The sequence below is a fragment of the Echiichthys vipera genome, assembly GCF_963691815.1.
Source record: "Echiichthys vipera genome assembly, chromosome: 19".
Classification (NCBI taxonomy): Eukaryota; Metazoa; Chordata; class Actinopteri; order Perciformes; family Trachinidae; genus Echiichthys; species Echiichthys vipera.
The window spans coordinates 25660561-25680685 of record NC_139844.1 but is presented as its reverse complement, the minus strand read 5'-3'; the positions used below and the strand labels follow the sequence as shown (position 1 = coordinate 25680685).

At 48.7% G+C, this 20125-nt stretch overlaps 2 protein-coding genes across 3 annotated transcripts in view; one reads left to right on the top strand and one right to left on the bottom strand.

Annotated features, from left to right (window-relative positions):
• Positions 1–12473, top strand: part of fam49a (family with sequence similarity 49 member A) — a 42202-nt gene extending 29729 nt beyond the window's left edge. The window contains exons 3-12 of one of the 2 annotated variants that reach the window (XM_083934410.1): positions 1826–1905; positions 3910–4031; positions 4876–4981; positions 5073–5209; positions 6556–6633; positions 8160–8276; positions 8527–8606; positions 9707–9833; positions 9953–10023; positions 11650–12473. In XM_083934410.1, coding sequence (XP_083790536.1) covers positions 1836–1905; positions 3910–4031; positions 4876–4981; positions 5073–5209; positions 6556–6633; positions 8160–8276; positions 8527–8606; positions 9707–9833; positions 9953–10023; positions 11650–11713 — 972 coding nt within the window. In that variant the 5' untranslated portion in view covers positions 1826–1835 and the 3' untranslated portion in view covers positions 11714–12473. Of the gene's footprint in view, positions 1–1825; positions 1906–2172; positions 2255–3909; positions 4032–4875; positions 4982–5072; positions 5210–6555; positions 6634–8159; positions 8277–8526; positions 8607–9706; positions 9834–9952; positions 10024–11649 lie in introns of both variants that reach the window. The other variant, XM_083934409.1, reaches the window with a different exon arrangement.
• Positions 12474–14290: 1817 nt separating this feature from the next.
• fbxo16 (F-box protein 16) lies at positions 14291–19491 on the bottom strand (the record flags this gene model as incomplete). The annotated part of the gene is made up of 8 exons (XM_083933955.1): positions 14291–14521; positions 14627–14677; positions 15044–15137; positions 15991–16256; positions 17443–17601; positions 18117–18323; positions 18439–18474; positions 19396–19491. 8 exons carry the CDS (start codon positions 19489–19491, stop codon positions 14291–14293), a joined length of 1140 nt encoding a protein of 379 aa, XP_083790081.1.
• Positions 19492–20125: the final 634 nt, after the last annotated feature.

Here is a 20125-nt window from a genome sequence, read left to right as displayed (position 1 = left end):
GTAAACTGAGGCCGTGCTGGGATTACAGCGCTGTGACCACGCTCCCCGGCTGAGGAGGTAGACTTCTCCCTGCAAATTGCTACCTACCTACGGCCCCTGTGCGTCCAGTAAAACCTTTATGGAGTATAACTGCCATTTAGGACTCCATCCCCGTGTTTGGGCATGTTTTTAGAAAAGCTTGAATCCAAAAGAGCAGAGGAATCGGGTCAGAACCTCAGGAGTTCTGTCCAACGAAGGTGGGAGGAATTTCTGCTTTCTCAGCCTCTCTACGGACCGGGACACACACACGTAACAACACACACATGCACACACATGCTCAGTGTGACGTTTTAAGTCGTTTTTTACTGAATTCTTGCAGTGTGTGCTTATAAACACACACAAAATGTCCTGTTTTGTATCTCTTTCGGTTTATTTTGTGTGAAATCAGAAAAGTTTAAACGATTTTAAACCACAAAATTGTATTAATTAATTGTTTTATATCGTTTTTTAAGTGTTTTCACCCTCCAAAATGTGAGTATTTGCTGGGGAGGGTTGTCTTCTGTGGTGTAAACCGAATATCTTTGAGTGTTGAACTATTGTTCAGACAAAACGAGCCATCTGGGAACTTTAATGGCAATATTTCTGACCATTTATTGACCAAACAAGTGTTTGTTTGCATCTAAACCGCAGCACAAACTGTAAGTGAAAGCATCGACTGTCATTTACATTAATTCATTCATTCATCTTCAACCTCTTGTCCCTGTCGGGGTCGCAGGGGGCTGGAGCCGATCCCAGCTGACATCGGGCGTGAGGCGGGGTCCACCCTGGACAGGACGCCAGTCTATCACAGGACACATAGAGACGAACAGAGACAGACAACCATTCACACCTACGGGTGATTTAAGAGTCATCAATTAAACACCTATTTCTAAATACGTGGCTGGTGCAGCAGCTTTGTGGCTGAAATGAGAACCGTGTCCTACTCTTCTTCCTCTGTGCTTTACAATGATTCAAGTACCAATCATGGACGACGATGAAGCCCAAGAACTTGAGACGCCAGTGAATAAGTTGGTGACAGTTGGATGCTTTTGCTTCCTGGTTTCTGATTGGATAAACCACCTGTCTGTCACCAACATACGGGCCAAACCAACCAATCAGATGAGTGAAGCGTGTGACGTGCTAACAGCGTGGAGGCAAAGCTCAGAAAGGAAACAACATGTGGGTAAAGGAGATTTTCCCTTTGTGTTTAACGTGAATTCACGGATCAAAGGCCCAATTTCAGGAGCCCGGTCCATATTCAACAGAAGGATCCAGAGAACAAAGAGTTAGTGAGCGGCTCGCTCCATAGCTGCTCATCTCATCCGTGGAAGCCTCCATGTTGTTCACACTCAACAGTCTCTTCTGTTTCACTTCAACCCACCAAAGAAACCAACGCTGATTGGTTCAAACTGCTCAAACGTCACCAGACTGATCTGAGAGTGAAACACGACGGAGCTCAGAGATCAGGACGGACTCAGGAGGCTAACTTTTGTCATTGCTTTACAAGGACTTTGGCTGGTGATGTCCCCGTTTCCCCTTCACCATCCCCCCCACCCCTAAAATCACCAAACCCACTGATCTGAGAGTAAAACACCAAATGTGTGAACTTAGTCAGAGGATGAGCTGCACCAAAGTGGGCTGGGATAGTGAGGGTTCAGTCAGAACAAGTAGAAACGACCTCTGTTGGTCGTACGCAGGTGAATGTCTCTGTTATATCACGTACACACTCGTCTGCTCATTGAATGTTTCTTGTGTGTAAATCTCTGTATTCATGTGTTTGTGATGTGTGCTGTACTCTGACCATCAGGTTTGCTGGGATGGGTAACCTGCTAAAAGTCCTAACAAGGGAAATAGAGAACTATCCGCACTTTTTCCTGGACTTTGAAAGTAAGTCTGGCCGAGGAGTGGAACAAAGGGAGGAAAGATGGATGGGTGAAGAGATGTGTTTCCTTTTGTCAGCAGGTCTTTCAACGCCGAAGCCCCGAAGACGTCCACCTCTGCTCCTCTCTTTTCCTCCCCCCCCCCCTCTCGGTCATGACCTCCTGCTCTTCCAGCTCTGATCCGCCGCCTCTCCAATAACTTTATTATGACTTTTTAACATCACGTGCTTTTCTTCCTTTCTCTCTTTCTCTCTTTCTCTTCTCTCTCTTGCAGAAACACCAAATGGGGAATCTGTTAAAAGTGCTCACTTGCACAGAGCTCGAACAGGCGCCAAACTTTTTCCTTGACTTTGAAAGTGAGCACAGCTTACACCTGTCCTGCCACCCCCCCCCCCCCCCCCCTCCCTCTTCATCCCTAACTCATTTTCCCTTTCACCTCCTGAAGCTGCTCTGACGGGTCAGGGGTCATCCTATTCAACTATTGTCATCCTTCCTCCTTTGCATTTATTATAATTCATGATTGATTTTCACATGCTTTTGAAATCCATTCACGCCGCGCCACCTCGAAAAAGAAGAATGGAGCTGACCCTTGACCTCTTCCTGTCTGCTTTTACTAACTTACATGCATGCACGTCCCTGTATGTGCACTTAAGGGCGCCCTCCCACTGTTCCTCCGCACCGTGCCCCGTGCATTAGGGTCCTTGTCCCCCCCTCCAGGCCCGTTTGTACTCACACTACCCGGGCCTCGGAGAATGCTTCTTGCTGCCTATACGTCATCACGCCGTAACACGTCACACGCATTGATGACGTCATGGCGATGCGTGGCTTTGTTTCCAGATCTTTACGTAGACCTCAGAGTTTTTGTGCGTCTTGTCGACTGTTTTTGAATCTTTTCATCGACCAAATCTGCAGTAAACACTCCACCTCCGCATCACACCAACGTGAACCTTTCACCGCCATTGTTTGAAATGTGTGTGCATGGTCCCTCCTTCTTTTTTCTATGTCCCAACAGGGGCACAGGAAATTACCTTAGAACCGCCGTAGGCCTCGTGCTCGTACACGTGCGCACGCTCGTGCTCGTACATGTGCAACCATACTTTACAAAAGCCCACCTCTCCTAAGCGGGCCGTGGACGGCAACCGTACCTCGCCTAGACGCGGTACACTGGTCAAAGGAACTAGACTTTACCAGTGAAACCTGTTTGGGCACGGTACGGATGGACAGTGTGAGCGCGCCCTACGACACATGCGTATGTGACATAATGTAATTGCTAACTAACACATTATTATTTAGCCTTGAGTCTCTTTCTGCACAATCCTTCCTCCACATTCCAGCACTGCAGAAACATAAAATATGAAATCATTACTCTGCTTCCTGATGTTCACACAAACAGACAAATCAGTTCCTTTGTAACACACAATAAATCTGCTTTGGCCTTTTTCTAAAACCTCCTCCAGAGAAAAAGGAACACAACACGCCTCCACAGTGGCTTTTCAGCCGCTCGCACAAATCCGCCAACCTCGGGCTTTGTTTACTCAGCAAAGAGGAAGTGATGCGAGCGGAGGGTGTTTGAAATGCAAAACAGACCTGAGACAGAGTTTAATGTCACTGATGCTCTAAATTTAGGGCTGCTCTTCTCATCTGCTTTTAGCTTTGACACAGTTTCATTTTGCTGAATGTTTATGTTCTCCTCGCTCTGCATCACACACATTCCCCCATCCTGATTAAAAACACTTATTTTATCAAAGCCCTTTCACATCAAGTTCGTTTCACAGTAAAATGTAGAAAAAATGTTTTAAATCTGCTAAAACGACGAATCACTTGCTGTCTCTTGATGTGAAAAGGTGAAAATGATGAGTTTGAAATGTGTTTGTATCGACATGACTGCAGCGGCTTAGCTAACTAGTGTCCTGGGGTGTGTGCGTGTGCGTGTGCGTGTTCGTGTGTGTGTGTGTGTGTGTGTGTGCGCGTGTGTGTGTGGTCTTGTATGTGTGTGTGCTTTGTGTGTTAGATGCACAGCCGACAGAAGGAGAGCGTGAGGTGTGGAACCAGGTGAACTCAGTCCTCCAGGACTCTGAGAACATCCTGACCGGGCTGCAGGCGTACAAAGGAGCCGGCCAGGAGATCAGAGATGTAAGGAGCGCACGCACACACACACACACACACACACACACACACACACACACACACACACACACACACACACACACACACACACACACACACACACACTTACTTTAAATGTCTTTTCATAAGTGAATAGTAGAACAAACTGGTTAAATCTTAAAGGAGCAATAAGCAGAAATGCGTTATTTCTAGACTGAAGGAATTTTAAAAATCGCTGCGTGAAGAACGAGAGGTGTCATTTCAACTGGAGTATAGGACGACGTCACGCACCCGCGCTCTGTGTTGATCCCCAGCCTCATGTTCACGCGTTCATGTGAAGCATCGCCTCCTGGATCCTCTCGGAGCCCTTTTCCCCTCCCTCTAAAACATTACAGCCAGTGAGTCCCGGCAGAGGCAGCATTTATATTTTTATATAAATCAGCAGAACACACATTATCAATGACTTACTAAACTTCCTGCTAACGCTATTAGCAGCGAACAGATACCGTTTGATGCTAATGGTTACAAACTAAATTAGTGGCATAAAGAGTCATTTACGCACAAACGGCATAAACTTGACTTGTCGTCTTTCTTGCGGCATTATAACATTAAATGACTTACTTGGTCACTCCACTTGTTCTACAAAATGGGGATGTTTTGCACACACACACACACACACACACACACACACACACACATACTTTGAATGTCTTGCAGAGGGAGGTGTGGCTAACGGCACACTTTGCCTTTTGCTCCTTTAAAGCATTCAATGATATTTGTGGAGCGTGATATTGAAGAAGGTTGTGCCCCTTAATACGGATGTTTTCTGATGTGTTCCCCTGATTTTTGTGTTTTTATTTTATCTTTCCAGGCGATTCAAAACCCCAGCGACTTCATGCTGCAGGAGCGAGCCTGGAACTCCGTCTGCCCGCTGGTCATCAAACTCAAGAAGTTCTACAGTTTCTCTCTCAGACTAGGTTTGGTCACCGTGTAGAAGAAAACGCCTCTCATCTGCTTTGGTTTTGCGGTGGCCAGAGCATTTAACTTCCTCTTTGTCTGTGTCTGCAGAGGAGGCGCTGCAGAGTTTGTTGGAGTGCCTGACGTGTCCGCCCTTCACGCCTACTCAGCACCTGGAGAGGGAGCAGGCGCTGGCCAAACAGTTCGCTGAGATCCTCCACTTCACTCTACGCTTTGATGAGCTCAAGGTCGGCTCATCAACTCAGTCTCTCGTCCTCCGGGGCTGGAGCAGATAGTTGTTTTAGGGAGCATTCACACTGTCCGTCCGTCCCGTGCCCCGTGCTTTAGGGTCCTTGTCCCCCCCTCCAGGCCCGTTTGTACTCACACTACCTGGGCCTCGGAGAATGCTTCTTGCTGCCTATACGTCATCACGCCGTAACACGTCACACGCATTGATGACGTCATGGCGATGCGTGGCTTTGTTTCCAGATCTTTCCGTAGACCTCAGAGTTTTTGTGCGTCTTGTCGACTGTTTTTGAATCTTTTCATCGACCAAATCTGCAGTAAACACTCCACCTCCGCATCACACCAACGTGAACCTTTCACCGCCATTGTTTGAAATGTCCGCGCATGGTCCCTCCTTCTTTTTTCTACGTCCCAACAGGCGCACAGGAAATGACCTCAGAACCGCCGTAGGCCTCGCGCTCGTACACGTGCACACGCTCGTGCTCGTTCATGTGCAAACGTGCTTTACTAAAGCCCACCTCTCCCAAACGGGCCGTGGACGTCAATAATCATCAGGCTCCACTAATATTATTAGTATGATATTGTTTGTAGAATTAGATTCTATTGGTGGCTGTGTAGGAATGTTTCCGAATTTGTGATACAAGCATTTCTAGTAACTCCGGTACTGATTTAGGTTTATCATATCGGCCGACGCGTGTTGCTGCTGCGCTCACCGATAGTTTTGTCCCGTCATTATTCACAGACGGGCGTCCACAGGCAGCTCTGAGTTGCTGGTGACGCCTTTTTTAAGTTCAATAAATGTTCTTTTTTTTATTTTTTTTTATTGAGACTCGTAACATTTATCATCATCATTTCGTCATTTTTATGATGTAAATTGAGGAGCAAAAGTAGAATCAACTCAAAATATCGGCTCAAGAAAATCGCCGTATCCGTCATCGGCTGATGGGGAAAAAACTGTATCGCTGTAAAAAATCCATCTACATCTATTTATAATCTCTTGAGCGCTATTTAATGTTGCTTTGAGCCTAAAGGCATAATTTTTATATCGTTATTTTATGCCCTGATTGGATTATTTTGCTGCCGACGTGCATTTATGTTGACGAAACTTGACGAAAGTTAAATTAAAGAACGTTTATTAAAAAAAAATTTAAAGAAAAGGACAAACTCTAATATCTAATGTATTTCTCTGTAATACAATGAATCACTTTATTCAAATTGAGCATTTGTTTGAGGATTAAAACCTTTTTTTTAGGCTGATGATATTCAAAGCTTCATTCAGCCGAAGTTACACACGGTAGAACACTTGATAAATGAATGATAAATGTTATTTACTCTTGTTTTCCTGCAGATGAGAATCCCTGCCATCCAGAATGACTTCAGCTACTACAGAAGAACCATCAGTCGGAACCGCATCAACAACATGAACGTGAGTTTGGCTCATTTAGCTGAAAACCACATGTTTGTACCTCACTTCATATTTCTGTATTTACTATCTGCACGGCTTTCTCTGTCTAAAGAGGAAACAGTCTTAGACCCTGTTCACACGACAACGCTCGCAGGTGAAAGGGACAAAATATCTTATCAGATGTGTCTTTGGTTTAAACGGCGACAGGGTTTCAAAGGCTTAAATGGAGTGTAACTGTTAAAAAGGTCAGCGTTGTGTTTGCGTGTAAAGGTAAAAACACTAAAGTGAGCTCTGATCTGCTCCAGCGTTGTGTTTGCGTGTAAAGGTAAAAACACTAAAGTGAGCTCTGATCCGCTCCAGCGTTGTGTTTGCGTGTAAAGGTAAAAACACTAAAGCTCTGATCTGCTCCAGCGTTGTGTTTGCGTGTAAAGGTAAAAACACTAAAGTGAGCTCTGATCTGCTCCAGCGTTGTGTTTGCGTGTAAAGGTAAAAACACTAAAGTGAGCTCTGATCTGCTCCAGCGTTGTGTTTGCGTGTAAAGGTAAAAACACTAAAGTGAGCTCTGATCTGCTCCAGCGTTGTGTTTGCGTGTAAAGGTAAAAACACTAAAGTGAGCTCTGATCTGCTCCGGCGTTGTGTTTGCGTGTAAAGGTAAAAACACTAAAGTGAGCTCTGATCTGCTCCAGTGTTGTGTTTGCGTGTAAAGGTAAAAACACTAAAGTGAGCTCTGATCTGCTCCAGCGTTGTGTTTGCGTGTAAAGGTAAAAACACTAAAGTGAGCTCTGATCTGCTCCAGCGTTGTGTTTGCGTGTAAAGGTAAAAACACTAAAGTGAGCTGTGATCTGCTCCGGCGTTGTGTTTGCGTGTAAAGGTAAAAACACTAAAGTGAGCTCTGTCTGCTCCGGCGTTGTGTTTGCGTGTAAAGGTAAAAACACTAAAGTGAGCTGTGATCTGCTCACGCTGGCTCACGTGGCGTACGTGTTTCCGTAACATCCGTGTGCAGAGTTCAGGTAAACAACAACAAACATGTGGGACTGTTTCCATCAGTGGGACGTTCAAGTGTCCTGGGTGGAGCCGAGGCGGTGGGAGGCTGCAGACCGTGCTGCAGATCCCTGTCACGCTGTACGGCGTCCTGCTTCTCCGCTGTTAGGGAGAGAAGGAGAAGGACGTTTCCCAGCATGCACCAGCTCTGGGTGCTGTTGTTAGGCAGCGCTTCACAGCTCCACCTACACACCTGACGTACACACTACATCCAATTTACACACTTTTGCGTCACCGTGTGCACGCAGATTTCCCCCCCAAAGACGCTCGTCTGAACGCGGAATACAAAGAGAGAACGCAACGCCACTTTTGTGCTTCCTTTCTGGATTGTTTTAGTCTAAACGGGGCCGTGTTCACTGTTTAATGTCACATAATAGTTCAGAAAAGGGCCAAACTGATCCCATTTGCGGTACTGGAGCATTGAAAATACACGAGGGAGAGTTGTTAAGACATGAACCCTTCCTACAGTCGTCTCTTGTTTGTCTGTGATGTTCCTGAACCTACAGTTGGACATCGAGAGTGAAGTCAACAACGAGATGGCCAACAGGATGTCTCTGTTCTACGCCGAAGCCACGCCCATGCTGAAGACGCTCAGCACGGCCACCACAAACTTTGTGACAGAGGTGAGAGTGAACGCAGCCGACCACACACACAGCAGAGAACGGTCACACCTCATAACGTCAGGGAATGAGCATTTACAGCTGAGGCTCTAACACAACTGATGTGTTATGAGAAACTCCAAAAATAACTTTTCAAATGATTTCCAGGTTCTTTTCTTACTTCCTGTTTTGTGTCAGAAACCACAGAATCATGTTTGTTTTGTTTTTTAACTTTTTAAATAAGCGTCAGAATCCGTAACCTCTCACTGTGCAGAACAAGACGCTTCCACTGGAGAACACGACGGACTGTCTCAGCACCATGACCAGCGTCTGTAAAGTCATGCTGGAGACACCGTGAGTCACACACACACACACACACACACACACACACACACACACACACACACACACACACACACACACACACACACACACACACACACACACACACAGTCAAAGGTCTTTAGCAGATTGAACCTTGTTTGGGAGTTTTGACAGGAAGAACGCAGCACCTGTTGTTCGTGTATTCTCGCAGACACGCGTCACATCCTTTGATGCAGAATGGTTTTGATACAGCAGCTGTTGAATGATTTGACCTTCATCTCTTTCAAAGGAGACAGGAAATGACACGACAGTGACGTGTAATTAGACCTAAAGTTTGACAAGTTCAGTCCTAGAATCTCAAAACACCTTGAGACAAAGCAGCAGCAGCGTAGTTAGTGAAGCCAGAGTTTATTAAGGCCTACTGGCCCCTGTACCAGCTCCTCTCATAGTAAAGTCCATTACAGTGGAAGGAGCCCATTGGTGCTTTGTTGTGTGTGTAGGGACTCTTCTCATGCTGCTGCAGAGGTTTGCTGTTATTTTCAGCAGCATTAGTGGTTAAAAAAGACCTTTGAATGCCTTCACCGTGCTGCCCCGAGCTAATCACTGTTAGCCACGTCAGGTCACGGTCTCGTGGCACAGTGTTGTGAGTTGTGTTGAAAATAAAACCGTAGCTCTCATCTTCTGAAGTTTCTTCTTAGTGAACTCTTCCTCTCCCTCTTCCTCTCCCTCTCCCTCTTCCTCTCCCTCTTCCTCTTCCTCTCCCTCTTTCCCTCTTCCTCTTCCTCTCCTTCTTCCTCTCCCTCTCCCTCTCCCTCTTCCTCTCCCTCTCCCTCTTCCTCTTCCTCTCCCTCTCCCTCTTCCTCTTCCTCTCCTTCTTCCTCTCCCTCTCCCTCTTCCTCTTCCTCTCCCTCTTCCTCTCCCTCTCCCTCTCCCTCTCCCTCTTCCTCTCCCTCTTCCTCTCTCTTCCTCTTCCTCTTCCTCTCCCTCTCCCTCTCCCTCTTCCTCTTCCTCTCCCTCTTCCTCTCTCTTCCTCTCCCTCTTCCTCTTCCTCTCCCTCTCCCTCTCCCTCTCCCTCTCCCTCTTCCTCTCACTCTCCCTCTCCCTCTCCCTCTCCCTCTCTGTGTGTTTAGGGAATACTCGAGTCGTTTCAGCAGCGAGGACACGCTCCTGTTTTGCATGAGGGTCATGGTCGGCGTCATCATCCTGTATGACCACGTCCACCCCAACGGCGCCTTCAACAAGTCCTCCAAGATAGACGTAAGGCACTCACACACACACACACACACACGCACGTCTGTACGTGATTTAAGCTGCGTGAGAGCATCGCAGCGGGCCGTGGCGCGTCTCATGACTCGGCTCTGTTCATTTCTTCTCAGATGAAAGGCTGCATAAAGGTGCTGAAGGACCAGCCCGCGGACAACGTAGAAGGCCTCCTCAATGCCCTCAAGTAGGTTCACGCTGCAGCAGCAGCAGCAGCAGCAGCAGCTCTGTGTTGGTGTGTGAGGCGTTCGTTAGAGGCTCAGTACGCAGGAAACCTAGAAAAGGGGGGATTGTTGAGTCTACACGGGTCTCATCTCCTCACAGGACGAACACGGGCGTCTGATGCACACGCTTCATACACACACACACACACACGCACACACACGCACACACGCACGCACACACGCACACACGCGCACACGCACACACACACACACACACACACACACACACACACACACACACACACACACACACACACACAGTCTCTGCAGGAGGGTTTTAAATTGCTAAAGCTTCTTTTTTTTAACGTTATCCTCCATAATGTCCGAGTCACGGGTAAGAAAACCCTTTTTAGTAAATAGTAGTTATATTTAGACTGAACCGTGCTGAATGAGTTCATTAGACTGACTGATGGAGAACTAACTTCCCTCACGTGTTCACCTGGATCACTCTGCTCACGCCTCACTCAGTTACGTACACGTGAGGAGCTCTTTTCCAAAACGCTATAAATCCATTTTAATAGTTTTCATTTGGTTAATATTCAATGTATCTTGTCAAAATGGTTTATGGCTCAGCCTCTGCTCTAACACACCTGAGTCTGACACACCTGAGTCTGACACACCTGAGTCTGACACACCTGAGTCGGACACACCTGAGTCGGACACACCTGAGTCTGACACACCTGAGTCTGACACACCTGAGTCTGACACACCTGAGTCTAACACACCTGACTCTAACACACCTGAGTCTAACACACCTGAGTCTGACACAGCTGAGTCTGACACACCTGAGTCTAACACACCTGAGTCTGACACACCTGAGTCTGACACACCTGAGTCTGACACACCTGAGTCTGACACACCTGAGTCTGACACACCTGAGTCTGACACACCTGACTCTAACATACCGGAGTCTAATGCTCCGCTCGTTATCAAGCAGCTGATGCTCATCACAGTTTGATGATTGTTAGACTCAGGTGTGTCAGACTCAGGTGTGTGTTAGACTCAGGTGTGTCAGACTCAGGTGTGTCAGACTCAGGTGTGTCAGACTCAGGTGTGTTAGACTCAGGTGTGTCAGACCCAGGTGTGTCAGACTCAGGTGTGTCAGACTCAGGTGTGTCAGACTCAGGTGTGTTAGGGTAGGGAGAAACCTAAAACATGCAGGACAGCGGCTCTCCAGGACGGAGATTGCCCACCCCTGGTATCGTCCTACATCAGTGCAGCCTATCCACAGCTACAGCCAGGCTTTAAACAGTGAAATACATTTATTTCATAGTTAATGTGTGTGTTTTCTGCTGACTCAGCTGCATTTCATGGCATTTCCATCGAGTTTCGCTGATTCCAGAGTCAGAAAAACTTTGCGGGAGCTTTACTCAGGGGTGATAGTTGGCGTAGGAACACGCATGCTTCTCCGCAAATCTATTCCCTATGAACACCAACGTTTGCCACCGCACCTTTCACCGCACATCTCTTCCGTCTACGCGAGGTTTTTGTGCGCAGTGAGCTTCATAAATGAGGCCCCTGGTCCTGACGGGTGCCTTGGTCTTGTTCCGCCCCACTGACCGACGCTGTGATGTCCCTTCTCTCCTCAGATTCACCACGAAGCACCTGAACGACGAGTCCACTCCGAAGAACATCCGGACGATGCTCCAGTAACGTTTGTCCTGTGTTCTTTTTTTTTTTATACAAACCGAAATGAAGAGGATCGATGCTCTGACCTCAGATAAGATGTATATGTTTACATTATTTAAAGAGACTCCATGTTAATACTCGTGTGTATTTGCGTAGTCATTCCCTCCGAGCTACCGAACCCCCGCGCAACACGTACCTGCTACTTCGCAAAATCAGAAATCATCACACCAACGGCTGTCGGAGCGCGGACGACGCAAGAATCCTCTCAATCAGTGTGCGGCTTTTAGTCCGACGCCGTTTCTTTGACGCCAAATCTTTTCTCTGCTGTGGAAAGTGAACGTTTTAAAGGTTCTCGTTCATATCACACGGACACTTTTCACCTAATCTACGAAGAACGGCGTTAACGGCCGTATGAAATCAGACAACATGAAGACGTTTGTGCGGCAGTGAGCGGCTGAATCTGGGACGCAGACGAGGCATCGATGGGTTTGTCGCGGTGTCTTCTGTTTTTAGCGCCCGCTGTTGTGTTCGTGTCCGATCTCGTGCGACTGTTGAAACAAATCCACTGTGAAGATCAAGGTTTCATCTGAGAGAGGCTGCGATAAAGAAGCAGGAAATCAAACCAACGCACCAAATGTTTTATTTAAGTGTGCGGCGGCGCTCTGAACGACGGCCGCGTGTTTTAAGTGACTTCCTTTGTGGCTTTTGTATTAAACAGAAAAATGCATTTCTATTAAAAAAGAAAGAAAAAGGCCAAAAAAAACCTGAAATCTGAATAAATGATGTGTGCTTTTAACTGAACGCGTGTTTCACTTTGTGTCTCGTTCTTTGGAAGGTCCTCCGGTTCGATTCCCAGAGGAGTCACAAATATGAACTTTGATGTTGTTTCAAAATCACATTTGACTCTTTTCTTTGCACCAAACTCACAAATCGTGTCACAGCCGGAGAATTCACCAAACCTGACTCAAGAACCGGCCTTAGATCGGTCGCTGCAGCTAAACACTCCCAAACACGCCTGTTTGCCTTTCGTCAGGATGATGATCGTCACTGATTCCAGCTTTTCTACTTCCTCTAACGTCCCCACGTGGATGTTCCTGATTACTGTTCATCCTCAGTGTCAAACTAACCTCATCTCATCTTCAGCCTCTGATCCTGGATCAGGTCTCAGGAGCAGCAGCTCCAGCAGGGGACCCCAAACTTCCCTTTCCCGGGCCACATTAACCAGCTCTAACTGGGGGATCCTGAGGCGTTCCCAGGCCAGTGTGGAGATCTAATCTCTCCACCTGGTCCTGGGTCTTCCCCGAGGCCTCCTCCCAGCTGGACGTGCCTGGAACACCTCCCTAGGGAGGCGCCCAGGGTTCATCCTTACCAGATGATCCTGAACCACCTCAACTGGCTCCTTTCAACACAAAGGAGCAGCGGCTCTACTCCGAGTTCCTCACGGATGCTGAACTTCTCCCCCTCTCTCTAAGGGAGACTCCAGACCCCCTCCTGAGGAAACACATTTCACACGCTTGGACCTGGACCTGGTTCTTTGGGTCCTGACCCAGCTTTCATGACCACAGGTGAGGGTAGGAACCAGGACTGACCGGTAGATCCAGAGCTTTGTCTTCCTCAGCTCTCTTTTCGTCACAACGGTGCGGTAGAGCGACTGCAGCTCCGCCCCCGCTGCTCCGGTTCTCCGGCCAAACTCACGCTCCATCGTCCCCTCACTCGTGAACAAGATCCCGAGGTCCTTGAACTCCTTCACTTGGGGTTAGGACTCATTCCCTACCTGGAGTAACAATCCAACGTGAGCGTCGTACGTTGCTCTAAGTGTTTATTTTGACTGTGATGTGACGACTCATGGAGCAGAACGTGTGGGTGAGAAGATGAAGCTGAATAAATACTTGTGTCAGTCGTGAAGATGCGTTTTATTTTGGGGTAAAATCACAAAATCATCATCACCCCCCCTGTGATCATGGAGCACAACATGGTTCTCCAGAGCTTTTATTATTATTATAATATTAACAAACATTAACCCGTGAATCCACGACGTCAGCCTTAATATTTACCCTATTTTCTGCACTATAATCGCACCTGAAACTATTTATTTTTTACCAAATCTCTTTTTTTGTTTGGTTTTGTGAAGCACACGAACGGTTCGTACAACTTTTCAAGGTCAAATTCACTTTTCAAGCACTTTAAAGCTCCATTTTCAAGCTTCTCCAGCCCCTTAAAACTGTGGTAGATTACACATTTCTACAAATATATACAGTAAATATTGAAAAGTAGAACTTTCATTGATGGTTTTATATTCTAAACACCAGAAAGATAAAAAATGAAAGCATTCTTTAGCTATTTGTAAAGAAAAACAGATCAAATGAAGCATTTCCAGCCCCTTCACCTTCACCCTGCGTGTTCTTTAGATGCAGTACATCATCAACTTTAATGCTTTGCTTTAAAAAAGCTTCAGAAGCAAAACGTGGGCTCCACTGGGGTGTGTGTGTGTGTGTGTGTGTGGGGGGGGGGCGTACCAAGACGTGAAACACTTCTAATGGGGCCACAGACGGCACTTTCTTGCAGACTCAGCGGTTTTAATGCTGTAATTTGCCCTGAACGTTACATCACACTGAGCCCGGAGGAGTGGTGGAGCTGGGATTGGTTACTGGGAGCGCTCCGGTGTGAGCGCCGGGCCGCCCTGAGCGCCTCCACGCTCAGACGGGGCACCGCCGCCCTCACCGGGCCCGGGCGGATGCCGGCATTCCACTGAACCAGGCGCAGCGAGCTTTTGGCGTCCTCCATAGTGACGGGGGGGTGATGGTGAGGCGCCCAAGAGGGTCCTGACTGGGTCTCAGGAGGAGGAAGAGGAGGAGGATGATGAAGATGATGGTGGTGAGGAGGTGGAGGAGGAGGATGATGAAGATGATGCTGAGGAGGAGGAGGATGATGAAGATGGTGAGGAGGAGGAGGAGGATGTTGGCGTCTGCAGTTGGAGCTGAGGAACATCTGGAGGAGGAGGAAGAAGAGAACCAAATGTTGAATATTAAAAACCACAGTGTCCTCTGGCTCACCCTGCCCCCCCACCCTGTACCCACACCCACCCACACAACCCCGCCCCATCATCAGCCTAATCCCCGTCCCTGTGTCCCCCCTGTCCCTCTGCCCCCCCCCCCCCCCCCCAGCTAAGTGTTAGGGGGCAGCTTATCATTAACATGCTGTTTCTGTGTAAACGCCGCTCCATAATAGATGATGCCTGCCGGCTGCACAGCCTCCAGAGACCCCCCCACGTTTACCCCCCCCCCCCCCGGTGATTCAGTCACGGTCACAGCGGGGTTTGGCGGTGGCGGTGGTGATGAACGGCGTGTGCTTTACCAGCGCTTTGGCTTTGCGTAGTTTGTAATGAGCCTCAGACACCGATGGCTCCCGTGTGTCGCTGCGGCGGGCGGAGGCTCCGCTTCTCACGGGGCTGCAGAGAAACATCAGAGCGTCACTTCTATTAGTATTATCTGCACATACACGGGTTTATTTCAGGAAGAGGAGGAGGAGAGGAAGAGGAGGAGGAAGAGGAGAGGAAGAGGAGGAGGAAGAGGAATAATAGGAGGAAGGGGGATGAAGAGAAGGAGGAGGAGGAGAAGGAAGAGGAGGGGATGAAGAAGAGAAGATGTAGTAATGTGTAATTAGTTCACAAAAAAGAGAAAAAACAACATGAACAAAGTGAATTCTGTTTAACTTTAACTTTTATCCACTTTATGTAGAATTATTAAATCCATTCATTCATTCATTCATCTTCAACCGCTTATCCCGGGGTCGGGGTCGCGGGGGTGCTGGAGCCGATCCCAGCTGACATCGGGCGTGAGGCGGGGTCCACCCTGGACAGGACGCCAGTCTATCACAGGACACATAGAGACGAACAGAGACAGACAACCATTCACACCTACGGGTGATTTAGAGTCATCAATGAACCGAACACCTGCACGTCTTTGGACTGTGGGAGGAAACCGGAGAACCCGGAGAAAACCCACGCAGACACGGGGACAACATGCAAACTCCACACAGAAAGGCTGAGACCGGGGTGCGAACCTGTGACCTTCTTGCTGTGAGGCGACAGTGCTAACCACTACACCACCGTGTTGCCCTTATTAAATACAACTTTACAATAATTAATATTATCACATTTATTAAAGATAAAGGAACATAACAGCATGCATGTGCCTCTGCAGAAACACCCACAGAAGCTCATACATGTGGGTATTTAACCGTGTTTAATGTTCCGCGTAATTAAACCTGATGTACCACAGTGGACTGTCCTGCGCTCTTACGCTGTGGGGGCTCGTCCACCGGGGTCCAGGTTGTCTAAGTAGTTGAAGCGTAGCGTGTCTCTGGGACGCCGGTCCGAGTCTCTCCACGGTGGCGGTGCAGCTGGCGGCTTCTCCTCTCTGAGTCCCGTCCTGGAGGTGCTTCTACGCGGCCGGGGGTTCGATGCCGGACGCTCCTCACCGACGAACGCCGCTTCTGACGGATCTTCATGTCGGCTGCTGAAGACCGAGACGTGCGGCGCCGCAAACTGCTGCTGGGACGAGGCGGCCTGGAGGAGGACGAGGCTGTTTATGAAAGGTTTTCTACGTTTTTTATTATTATTATTAATTAAATTCCATTTGATTTATTGTGCCAAATCATAACAAAAGTTATCACAGGACACTTTACAGAGTAAGTACAGTACATTGACTAAATTAATTTAAAAATACTGGGCGCCCTCCCACTGTGCCTCCGTCCCGTGCCCCGTGCTTTAGGGTCCTTGTCCCCCCCTCCAGGCCCGTTTGTACTCACACTACCTGGGCCTCGGAGAATGCTTCTTGCTGCCTATACGTCATCACGCCGTAACACGTCACACGCATTGATGACGTCATGGCGATGCGTGGCTTTGTTTCCAGATCTTTCCGTAGACCTCGGAGTTTTTGTGCGTCTTGTCGACTGTTTTTGAATCTTTTCATCGACCAAATCTGCAGTAAACACTCCACCTCCGCATCACACCAACGTGAACCTTTCACCGCCATTGTTTGAAATGTCCGCGCATGGTCCCTCCTTTTTTTTTCTACGTCCCAACAGGCGCACAGGAAATGACCTCAGAGTAGGCCTCGTGCTCGTACACGTGTGCACGCTCGTGCTCATACATGTGCAAACGTGCTTTACTAAAGCCCACCTCTCCCAAACAGGCCGTGGACGGCAACCGGGCCGCTGCTAGACGTGGTACGGTTGCACTCACACCGGTCAAAGGAACCAGACTTTAGCTGTGAAACATGCTGGGGCACGGTACGGAGGCACAGTGGGAGTGCGCTCTTAGTTACCCGTGATCCTGTTCCCTGCCTGCCTGCCACCCGCTTGTGTTCTCCCTGTTGGTGGACACCTCACCTACACTGGACACTGTTGTATGTAGTTTATTGTTTCATTAAAGACTCGTTACACCTGACTCTGTATCTGTGCATTTGAGTCCCAGTTCTTCGTGTTTTTCCAGTTCATGACAGAAATGTAAATTTTCAAACACTTAATCAAAAATTCAAGCACTTTTCAAACCTTGAAAACACGACATTAAAGCATTTCGAGGGATTTCAGGCACCCGTACGAACCCTGTGTGTCCCCTTTAATATTGTATCACTGCATTTAAATGATGTAACGCTGTAACAGCATTAAAGTCGATCCTGCCTCGTAGTGTTTGATACTTGAGAGCTGAGTCATATTTGCTGACTGAGCTCTTTCTGATGTGATGTCCTGACCTGGAGCGAGGAGAGTCGCAGCTCCTGCACCGTCTGGATGTAGCGTCTCTTCCAGACGCACGGCTCCGACGGGGCCGGAGAGAAGAACCAGCCGAGCCTCACGCACTTTGGCATCCACAGCTGGTCCAGCTCCACCATGCTCCTCCAGTGCCAGCTCACCTGCCCACGGTGGAGTCATCCATGTTTACAACGCTACGTACGCTCAGCGGCCACTTTATTAGGCACACCTTCTGCTTAATGAGGGGGGAGGAGGAGGGGGAGGGGGCGGAGGAGAAGAAAGAGGAGGTGGAGAGGAAGAGGAGGAGGAAGAGGACAAGAGGAGGAGGAGGGGGAGGAAGAAGAGGAGGAGGACTCTGTTTGAACTGCAGCACATCCTCTTCACCATGTCCATACACACACACTCACTCACACACTCACACACACACACACACATCTCCCTGCCTGAATGAGCTGCTGCCGTGTGATTGGCTGATTAGACATTTGCGTTAACGAGCAGGTGGACAGGTGTACCTAATAAAGTGGCCTGTGTGTGTGTGTGTGTGTGTGTGTGTGTGTGTGTGTGTGTGTGTGTGTGTGTGTGTGTGTGTGTGTGTGTGTGTGTGTGTGTGTGTGTGTGTGTGTGTGTGTGTGTGTGTGTGTGTGTGTGTGTGTGTGTGTGTGTGTGTGTGTCTTACCTGGGCACATCGACAGAGGCTGCGTGGGTCCAGGAAGGAGAAGATGTAGAGGCAGAGGGCTCTGGGCAGCAGGCAGGTGGGGTCTGCGGCCTGCAGGGGGAGCCGTGTGCTCACGCTGAGGCTCAGGAACCGCAGCTGCTCCACCGAACAGCTCAGCACAAAGTCCTGCAGCACCGCCCTCCTCTGGCTGTCCGACCACCTGTCGAACTGACAGAGACACGGGAGAGCGTCACAGAAGTCCTCCACGTGGACCGCATGAGTCTCCACAGAGCATAAAGTGGTTTCTACGGACTAGCAGGGATCCATCGCCGTTTGAACTCACCCACTTTGCCAGAAGGGTCCGCCTCTCTTCAAACACCTGAGGAAGAAAAGAGGAAAAGATCAGTAACCGCACCAAACGGCACTGTCAGGAATAACAATGACTGAGGGTATCAGACAGGATACAGGGCGCACTTCCACTGTCCATCCGTACCGTGCCCAAACAGGTGTCACGGCTAAAGTCTGGTTCCTTTGACCAGTGTGAGTGCAACCGTACCGCGCCTAGGAGCGGCCCGTTTGACGTCCACGGCCCGTTTGGGAGAGGTGGGCTTTAGTAAAGCACGTTTGCACGTGTACGAGCACGAGCGTGCGCACGTGTACGAGCACGAGGCCTACGGTGGTTCTGAGGTCATTTCCTGTGCGCCTGTTGGGACGTAGAAAAAAGAAGGAGGGACCATGCGCGGACATTTCAAACAATGGCGGTGAAAGGTTCACGTTGGTGTGATGCGGAGGTGGAGTGTTTACTGCAGATTTGGTCGATGAAAAGATTCAAAAACAGTCGACAAGACGCACAAAAACTCTGAGGTCTACGGAAAGATCTGGAAACAAAGCCACGCATCGCCATGACGTCATCAATGCGTGTGACGTGTTACGGCGTGATGACGTATAGGCAGCAAGAAGCATTCGCCGAGGCCCAGGTAGTGTGAGTACAACCGGGCCTGGAGGGGGGGACAAGGACCCTAAAGCATGGGGCACGGGACGGAGGAACAGTGGGAGGGCGCCCTAAGTGATGAACAAAGATGAGTCCTGTGTCATCAAAAATGGGCCACACTTGAGATTCTGAGTCCGGTTAAAGACTTGGCTGCAGCGGATGTGGATTCTGACTTGTGATGCTGTATTTTACACTGTGATGATGCTACTTTTACTTTTTCCACCGCTCACAAAATCAGAACGGTGTTGTGACAGTTAATCCTTGTGTGTGTGTGTCTGTGCTGTCAGAGCGTGGACGAGTCGACGTGACCTTGGTGTTGGACGGAGGGTGGTTCAGAGGAGTCCAGCTGCTCAGCGTGGTCTGCAGCTTAGCGCCGCGGGCAGAGGACCGCGCTGCCAGTGTCATCTTTACGTAGCTGTTAAAGTTAAATACACACAAAACAAAAGGCTTGTTGCTACTTTCTTACATTTGTGTGTGTGTGTGTGTGTGTGTGTGCCAATAGCGTTGGGCGTTGCTGGTTGCCAGGGTTGTCTGTTGTTGGGTGCAGCTACTGTAGGCTGGCACTGGGTGAAATGGAGTTAGCCGATCCTGCAGCTGCTTCTTTGTCCCAGCAGCTGAGTGAGCGGAGACGGGCAACAACCAGAGTCACTATAGGCCGAGCATTCACTCCATGGACTGATAAACACAACAACTTTAACAGATCATTATTATTAAGTTAAAGGTTGAACATGGAGAACGAGCAGATCAGCTCCATCTAGTGTCTCAAGATCGTCGTCGCAACAACAAAAAAGAAGTCCAGCAGTGGGGTTGCCAGGTTGGTCAGACCCGGCCCAGTAGCTCCAGGAGACCGGAGTCTGTTTGAGCCTGTTTGAACCCGTCCCCTCCAGAAAATCACAGCATCAAAACAAGGATTAGAGGAGTTTGACTGACAGTTAGCGTTAGCCGTTAGCGTTAGCCGTTCCAGCTAAGTGCAGATGAAAGTGATGTTAGCATCAAGGAGCAGCGTAGCCATGTGGGCGTGCGTTTGAATGGCGTTCCT